Source organism: Ruditapes philippinarum, unplaced genomic scaffold (assembly GCF_026571515.1).
Source record: "Ruditapes philippinarum isolate M1 unplaced genomic scaffold, ASM2657151v2 ctg2356_1_1_1_1, whole genome shotgun sequence".
In the NCBI taxonomy this organism is placed as follows: Eukaryota; Metazoa; Mollusca; class Bivalvia; order Venerida; family Veneridae; genus Ruditapes; species Ruditapes philippinarum.
The window spans coordinates 166,778-176,058 of NW_026858859.1; the positions used below are offsets into that span (position 1 = coordinate 166,778).

The 9,281-nt window shown below is 36.0% G+C and overlaps 1 protein-coding gene across 5 annotated transcripts in view; it reads left to right on the top strand.

Annotated features, from left to right (window-relative positions):
• Nucleotides 1-6,735, top strand: part of LOC132754503 (PR domain zinc finger protein 10-like) — a 68,546-nt gene extending 61,811 nt beyond the window's left edge. For all 5 annotated transcript variants that reach the window (XM_060745140.1, XM_060745139.1, XM_060745144.1 and 2 more), the window contains exon 19: nt 3,244-6,735. In XM_060745140.1, the coding sequence (XP_060601123.1) occupies nt 3,244-5,227 (1,984 nt within the window). In that variant the 3' untranslated portion in view covers nt 5,228-6,735. The remainder of the gene's footprint in view (nt 1-3,243) is intronic.
• Nucleotides 6,736-9,281: the final 2,546 nt, after the last annotated feature.

The window sequence follows — 9,281 nt, forward strand, 5'->3', positions numbered from 1 at the left end:
CATATCTAAGAATTATTATTATTTGTCCAATTTTCTTGAATTTTGCTGGAATGTTATTTTAATATGGGGATGAGGATCACAATCTATCTAAGATTTGTTTTAAGTGAGACCCTTTGTTCAAAAAAGGCTTTCTTAAGCTTGACTTTTTCAAAGAAAAATTTTGAGCTAGTGCAACAGTCAGGTTGTAATTCCAGTTAAACTGTTGCCGTCCAGAAGATTTAACATATGTCATGATGATATTTATACCCCCGCACAACAAAGTTGTAAGGGGGGTATACTGGAATCAGCTTGTCCAGCCGTCCGGCTGTCCGTCGGTTTTTTCTTGTCCGCCCAATAATCTTCATATTTGGCATGGAGGTTAGTCATGATTAGTAGATGACCCCTATTGATTTTGAGGTGACTAGGTCAAAGGTCAAGGTCACAGGGGCCTTGACTTCAAAAAGCTTGTCCGCCCAATAACTTTAGATTCCTTTGACCCATAGTCTTCATATTTGGCATGGAGGTTAGTCATGATTAGTAGATGACCCCTATTTATTTTGAGGTCACCAGGTCAAAGGTCAAGGTCACAGGGGCCTTGACTTCAAAAACTTCAAAAAAAAGATCCTTTGCTTGTCCGCCCAAGTAGATGACCCCTATGATTTTTAAGGATTCCTTTGAGTTTCCCCCAAATAACAGTCTTCATATTTGGAATGGAGGTTAGTTATGATTAGTAGATGACCCTTATTGATTTTGAGGTCACCAGGTCAAAGGTCAAGGTCACAGGACTTTGACTTCAAAAAGTTTGTCTGCCCAATAACTTTAGATTCCTTTGACCCACAGTCTTCATATTTGGCATGGATGTTGATCATGATTAGTAGATGACCCCTTTTGATTTTGAGGTCACTGGATCAAAGGTCAAGGTCATAGGGACTTTGACGTCAAAAAGTTTGTCCAACCATTAACTTAAGATTCCTTTGACCCACAGTCTTCATATTTGGCATGGATGTTGATCATGACTATAAGGTGACCCCTATTGATTTTGAGGTCACTGGGTCAAAGGTCAAGGTCACAGGGACCTTGACAAAAAACGCTTTTCTTCTCAATTGCTAAAGAATGTCCTGTCCGCAATGTATTGATTTTGACATTTTCACATTTGAAGCATGTAGAATACATAACTTAGCAATGCACTGTCTTAGTAACCTCAGATTTGGCAGGGAGGTTGTCCTTGAGCTCTAAATGGCCACTGTTGATTCTGACAAAGTGGTATGCGGGGGTATTCACGCCATGATAGTGGCGGTTCTAGTTTTAGCTTGACTTTTTGGCTCACCAGAACTGGAGGTTCAGGGTGAGATATTAGTATCAAAGGGGGTTGCTCCAGTGTCAGTTTTTTGTCGTCATGCATCAACATTCATCATCTTCTCTGAACCTGCTGGGCTATTTTACTTCAAATTTGGTCTGTAGCATCCTTGTGAGAGTCACACATTAATTTGCTCATATCATTTCAATTGGCTCCTTTTAGGGGTCAACAGAGCTAAAAATAGAAAAACCTTAAAACATCTTTTTCTACTGAACTAATTGATGGATGATCACCAAACTTTGCCTGTAGCATTCTTAGATGGTATGTTATCAAGTTTGTTCATATTAAATTGATTGGCCTCTAGTGCTAAAAATAGAAAAACATTTAAACATTTAAACATCTTTCTCTACTGAACTAATTGAGGGATGATGGCAGCACACTTTGTCTGTTGTAGCATTCTTAGGTAGTCTTTTATAAATTGGCTCATATTAATTTCATTGGCCTCTTTTACGGTCACTTAAAAACCTTCAAACATTTTTTTCTAGTGAAAACTGTTGTTTCTGGTGAGCAATTCAGGGCCATAAGGCCCTCTTGTTTGAGTTATTGCTAGCCAAAGCGTTGTTGATGTTGCTCTTGTTTGACACAACAGGCCTTTGGACAAGACGGTCAAGTTGACAAGATTGAAAATTACCTTCACTCATAATTGACCTTGACCTGGACTTTTGCTTGATTTTTTGCCAGGTTGCACTGGTGCAAACCCGGGTTATAGAATGGTGAATGTCGGGCGGTGGGTGGGGAAAAACTTTTCGTAACAGATTTCTCACCAACTACTTATCACAGCCTCTTGATATTTGGCATTCAGCATTGACACATGGTCTCATACTGTAGGATTCGATTTCAGGTTGTCGCTTATCCACTTCCTGTTTACTGACTTAGTTAAATTTGCGACATTAATGGTCAATGGTAGGAAATTTTTGTAACAGTTTTCTCAGCAACTATTTATCATAGCCTTTTGACATTTGGCATACAGCATTGAAACATGGTCCAATAAATGGGTTGCTACCCCCAATGTCAAGGTCGCACTTAAAGGTCAAAAGTTAAAAAGTTTACATTTCATATCCGCTCCATAACTTTAATCCGCTGAATTTAAAAAATAAATAACTTAGCACAAGTGATCACCATTATGAGAGGATGTGCAGAGTGCAATAATTGGGTTGCTGCCCTTAAGGTCAAGGTCACCAAAAGGTCAAGTGTCTACATTTTGTGTCTGCTCCATTATATTTAAACCGCTGCAATGTTTTTAAGATTACTTGGCAAAAGTGATCACCATTATGACATGATGTGCAGAACCCAACATCCAGATTGCTACTCCCCAAGGTCAAGGTTAAATGTTCTCCGTAAATGTTTTACTTTATCAAATGTAAGATTTTAAATAACTTTGCACAAATAATTACTATCATGAGACTATGTGTTTATAATATGCATGGCCCAACATCAAGGTCATTGTTGACTAAACATCAAGCAGTACACATTCATGTCTGCTGCGGATGGGGATTTAGCTGTACCCAGACTGCCTTGTTATCATTATTATTATAACTAACAAAAAATATCATTTAGTTTTTGACCCTTTTTTTATTGACATTTTCCAATGTTATGGGGATTGTATCATTATAAGTGAAGATAACAAATTCATTTTCACTTCTATACATTTGATTGCTAAAAAGCTTCATTTAAGTGATTTGTATTATATACTAGTAGCAGGGGATTTCAATTAAAAAAAATTGCTTGTCAAAAGTAAGAATATTTACAGAAGTGTTTAGATAATAATGTCATTTCTTTCCTATTACATGTATTTTTATGTATGTGTTTTCAATACTTTTGAATTTAAAAAAATAGTTAAACACATTTAAATTATTGAACATGTCATAATTGTAATGAAATAATTAATAACTGTTTTGCTATTTCAGAACACTTAAGAAGTATCAAAAATGGCATGGTGGAGATTCATTGAGAAAACCATCACATAATCATTCACACAAATTAACAACACTGGAGGAAGCAGCTTCTGAGTTAGAATGTCGGTCATGTGACCTGGCATTTAGCAATATCACACTTTTAAATTTACATTTTCTGTCACATAGTGAGGAGGATTTAGATGATGCTAGGTTTGCTGCTCAGTTAAGTGAAGCTGGACTTAAGACAGATGCACCTTCTCAGGTTCAACAAATTGGCTGTCCTGGCTGCTTGCGTCAATTCTTTGGTAAAAAGGACTTAATTAATCATGTAGCAGAACATGGAGCTCCCAAATCCTCTGCCAACTTTGGTCTGGATTATTTTTCAGAGATCCAGAATTTTGCTAGAGGTCGGAAGCACAGATGCGGAGTTTGCTTTAAATCTTTTGCAACAATTGATCGCCTTGCGAAACACCATCAGTGTCATGGAGAAGATGTGGACAAACCCTTTCAATGTTCTGTTTGCTTCAAAAGATTTATGAATAATTCGGCTATGTCATGTCATATGAAGATTCACAGTACAGCCAAGTACTACCAGTGTCCTATATGTCATATAGGTTTTGACCAGACATCAGCAATGAGAGAACATAGTTTGGTTCATGCAAATACCAATGGCTCTTTTAATTGCCCTCACTGTGATAAGGTTTTCATTGAATTCCTTGTTTTGAAGAAGCATATTCGAGGTTTCCATACTAACAGGTCATATCCATGTACAGTTTGCGATAAGGTGTTTCCAAGGGCAGACAAATTACGATTACACATGCTTCGACATTCATCCGTTCGAGAATTCATGTGTGATACCTGTGGACGTCAATTTAAACGAAAAGACAAACTGAAAGAACATATAAAACGAATGCACTCTGCAGACAGGGTTGAGAAAGACAGAATGAAAGCATTGAAGCCAAAAACAAATAAATTTATTCCAAAGGTTTCACCAACAGAATACCACAGATTTATTTATAAATGTCATCTTTGCTTGCTTGGATTTAAACGTAGAGGAATGTTGGTAAATCATATTGCAAAAAGACACCCAGATTTGAAACCAGAATCAGTTCCTGAGCTTAATCTACCAATTTTGAAGACACAACGTGATTACTACTGCCAATATTGTGATAAAGTTTACAAATCTAGCTCAAAACGTAAGGCCCATATACTGAAAAATCACCCGGGCTCAGATTTACCACAAAGTGCCCGCAAGAAAACAAACATTGATGAAATACCAGGTGTACCTAACCCAACATACTCTCAGACAGTGGGGAGCATCACAACAATGCCACATCAATGTGAACACTGTCACAAACAATATGCTAGTAAAGCGAAGTTGCTCCAGCATCAGCGAAAACATCATCCAGAGATTGCGCCATTGCTTCAAGATAGACTGAAGAGAGAGGGCTTACATATTCAACACATGAATGCAGCCAACGAACCTACTTTTGTTGTTGAAAAATGCGAAGATATTCAAGATTCACAAGCAGCTGATCTACTTACACAAGCCATGAGCGAACTTACACAATCAGTTGAATTCCGACAAATGTCTGGTGCTCAGAGTACAGACCAAGCATATGTTTCTACAAGAATTGGTCAAAGCACTCCGACAATGGTTCAGATTCAGACTTCAGGGGGTCAAGGCACACAGACTATTGAGTTAACCCACTTGAGCCAAGCTCTTCACCAATTCGCTCCACCACAGGGCCATCTTCCAATCCAGGTTCAAGTCTCATCTGGTGTCACAGGACATATTCAACTTCCTCTTGCAACAACTCAGACCAGCTCTGCTGGAAGTGGAGCTCAAATACTCACGGTGGAACCTGGTCAGGTAGCTGAGGGAACAGCTCAACTAAGCACTAGCCAGCCACAACAACTTGGTTTTCCACCAATGGCCATTGTGTCGGGAGCCTATATACCTAAAGCATGGACATACCCTTATAAATCTCATTAAACTTTATGATACTATTGTTACTCACTAATGGTGTTCATTTATATGAACTTTATGTTATTGTAGTTAACATTATTATGATATGGTATTTACATTGTGCATTCGTGTGAGGGTGGGTGTGTGGATGAGTACCTCTCAAGACGGTGTTAGGGGGCATGAGGGATGTTGCACTTATTCATTATCCCTCGTGTACAGACTCAATGAAACTGAGTTGGCAATTTTCATGTTATTTTGTTGTGAATAATGTTTCCGAGGAATCACTTTGTTTCCAGATTTGTTTTCCCATGTTGAGTCACAAGTAGTTCTAAAAGTTCTTGAGCTAGAGTCAACAATATTTACAGGAATGCTGATCAACATGTGACGTGAACATGGGTGCTCGTGTGTGGATTAATTCAGTTTTGTCAGAGTTATTGCCCTTGACTTAGTTAAAATTTACATTAAAACTTTTGTCACAGTAGTCCAAAAAGAATTTGACCTGGAGTCATGAAACTACAGATATGTTGGTCAACATGTTAAGTTGTTCACCTAAGGTTTTGCTTATATATCTTTCTAGAATTTATTTAGAAATTGCCCTTAACTTAGTAAAGAAACATTTCAAAATGTTGTGTCACGTGTACTTCTAAAAGTTCTTGACCTAGAATCAACAAACTTTACAGGAATGTTGATCAGCATGTCACCTGGGGTTTTGTGTGTGGATAAATTCATTAGAGTTATTGCCATTGACCTAATATAAATTTGCAATTTTCAACTTGTTTTGTCGTAGCGCTGCTAAATGTATTTGACCTGGAGTCAGGAAACTTTTCAGTAATGTTGGTTATTCACTTAGGGGTTTGCTTATGGATTTGTTCAATATTTGTGTGTTATTGCCCTTAGTAAATGATTTGTAGTTTTCAACTTGTGTCTTGCTTAACTGATAAGTTATCTGACCTAGAGTCATAAATCTTTTTAGGCCTGTTGGTCAGCATGTGTAGTTGTGCAACCTTGGTTTTGTTTGATTAATTTTCTTTTAAGCATACTAAAAAAAGTGACATTTGAAATTCTTAATTTTGGGAAAAATCAAGATGTCAGCATCGGGAAATGGGATGTGGTTTTTTCTCAACCACTTAGGGGTGAGGCATGTAGATTTTCCATTGTCATACTGTCCTGCTGAACGTCAGTAGACTGACGAAACAGTCGAGTGTTGGGGCATTCATGTGACTGTCCTATAGACACATTTCTAGTTAATATTTTGTTACTTACAGTAATTATAACAGTTTCCGTTGAACAGATCAGCTTTTAAGTATATGGTACAGTATTCTGTCTCTCAACAATTATATGCATTAATAAACAAATTACATGTTTGGTCTCTTGTATACCTCCTATATAATAAAGTTGTAAGATGGGAATACACGAATCAGCTTGGTCTATGGATCATCTATTTTTGTTAGTGGAGGTATCTAAAAAAGTATTGCATATTTGAATATATCAACTTGAAACTGCATAGACAGATAAATTTCATTGAGAAAAAAGTGTATTGCTTCAGAATTTCTACTTTTATCAATATTAAATTTTTGAGTTATTGTCCATACACTTGAATTTTGTCAATCATAACTGATGATATATTTGAAGAGTGAACTTGAATCTTTATAGACCAGATACTATTAGATTACATGGAGAAGTTATCTGTTTAAGAACCATACCCAATCTTATAAGTCCCCTACCGGTTTAAATGGAGGGGACTTTAGGTTTATCGTCCATTTGTCCGTCCGTCTGTCAGTCCATCCACAAAATTGGATCTCGCGATAACACTAAATGTATTGAAAATATTTTTATGAAACTTGATATATGGATAGATGGCAGTCTGTCTTTCTTTTCTTCCTACATGTAGGTTAAAAAACTATGGTTCCTATGGCAACAAATAGACTGAAAATATGGCTAATTTAACACATAAACTGGACCCAGTGATAATGAAAAAAGTACTGAAAATATTTTTATGAAACTTGAAATAGATGGCAGTCTGATGATTATGCACGTCTTTTTCTTTTCTTTATATGTTGAACAAACCGGTTGCTATGGCAACAAATAGGCTTAAAACATGGCAAATATGATAATATTTGTGATTAGTCATAAAGAACTGAAAACATTGTTATGAAACTTAAAATATGGATAGATGGCAGTATGGAGATTATACACATCATTTTAATCTTGACTATAGGGTATATATTGAGAGCTGTCCTACTCACCAAGCATCTGTGACCTCGTCAATATTTCTGATTCAAGATTTTACGCTTTTTCACTTAAAGTTCTTTGTTTCGTAAGGTATTAACTTCAAACTTTAAATATATGTTTCTGATCATCATCCATATCATATGTGACAAGGTTTACAACTCTAGCACAAAAATGATCAGAATTACCCCCCTTGAACTTAGAATGTTCATGAAAAAAATGTTCTTTTTTATAACTTCTTTATTTCTTAACCTTTTCCGTCATATAGACGTGTTTTGACGGCTTTTTGCCCCCCCCCCCTTTTTCAGGCCTCAAACAGTGTATTTCGTTTGAGAAATGTTATTAAAAAAGTGACCACTTTTTTTCAGCGCCGCCCCAATCAAAATGGTACATCAGGTGGTTGCCAGAAGGGGGATGTGCCCCCTTCTGTTTGGGGCGTTTGAAGGGTGGCAGCAGTCCCCCTCATTGCCAAGAAAATTTTGGACATGTGACAAGCTAAAAATGGCCTCAGGTCGATCTCAGGGTAACTAGTAACCGACGCTGAAAAGCCTTTTACTCTATCTCAATTCATTGAGAAGTTGCAGCACTTTGAAATCAGTTTTGATGAACAAAAAAAAACAATGCAAAATATGATTTTTCGCAATTTTGAGACGTGGCCATGGTTACAGGAAATTTATGATTGAGCATGCTGTTACAGAGGCTATGGTCCAGTCAACATTTTGTGCCAAGTTTCATCAGTATTGAAGCATTTTTCATAGTTTCATAGCAGTTTGAACTTGTAACAGGAGGCTTTTCAATGAAAACGGCCATTTTTCACAATATGCTCATGGGGTAAAAGGTTAATGTATCAACTTAAACTTCATATATATGTGTCTTATCATCTCTCAAGTCATTTGGGAGAACGTTCAATACTCTAGTTTGACTATTTTCAGAATCCCCCTTGAACTTAGATTTTTTTCTAGAAATTATTATATTTTACTTCTTCATTTCTTATAGCATTTACTTCAAACTCCCACATCATAATTATATAACAAGGGTTATAAATCTAGCATCCATATTTCCAGAATTATCTCCTCCTTAAACTTTGAATTTCTCTTGCTCATTCTTTAACTTTCTTATTTTTCTCCATGAATTTACTTCAAATTTAAAATAGACATTCATTATCTACACCTACTTTATATGTGATTAGATTTATAAGACATGTGTTTCCATGATTATTTTCATTTTTAACTTGAAATATACTTGAACTTTTTTTTAAATTTTCTTCTGTGTTACTATGGTAACAAATTAATACAAATGGTATATTTGAAAATTGTTATTTTTTCATACTTCTTTGTGACCATAAATGGTATCTTCTTTAAACTTTACATAGTTGTTCTTTGTTACACTCACATCATGTATGACAATGTTCATAAGTCTAGCATCGCATCTTTATTTCAAGAGTTATCTCCTCTTAGTTTAAGAATTTTGCTTTTAAAAATGTTATATTCTGGTCACAACCAGGGATGTTTAAAGATTTACCCTCAGAGTCTCTGTCAGTTGGTCCATCTCTGTTTCTAAAAACTGTTTCCTGAGATCACTTTTAAAATCATTGGAACTTTTCCAACAAATTTACTTAAAATAGAGAAAAGTTGAAACATCAGTTATACATATTTATCCTGAGAAAATTGGATATTTTGATTATCTTTTCTATAAACATAATTAGGGAAATTTAACACATTACTAGATACAGACAAGCTAAGAACTCAAAAGATTAAAGTTTATTAATGTCTTTCATTCATTCATTGGCATAATTCAATGACCAATTGCCCTTCAGAATGTTGCTGGGGTTCTAACCGGTAGGGGACTTATT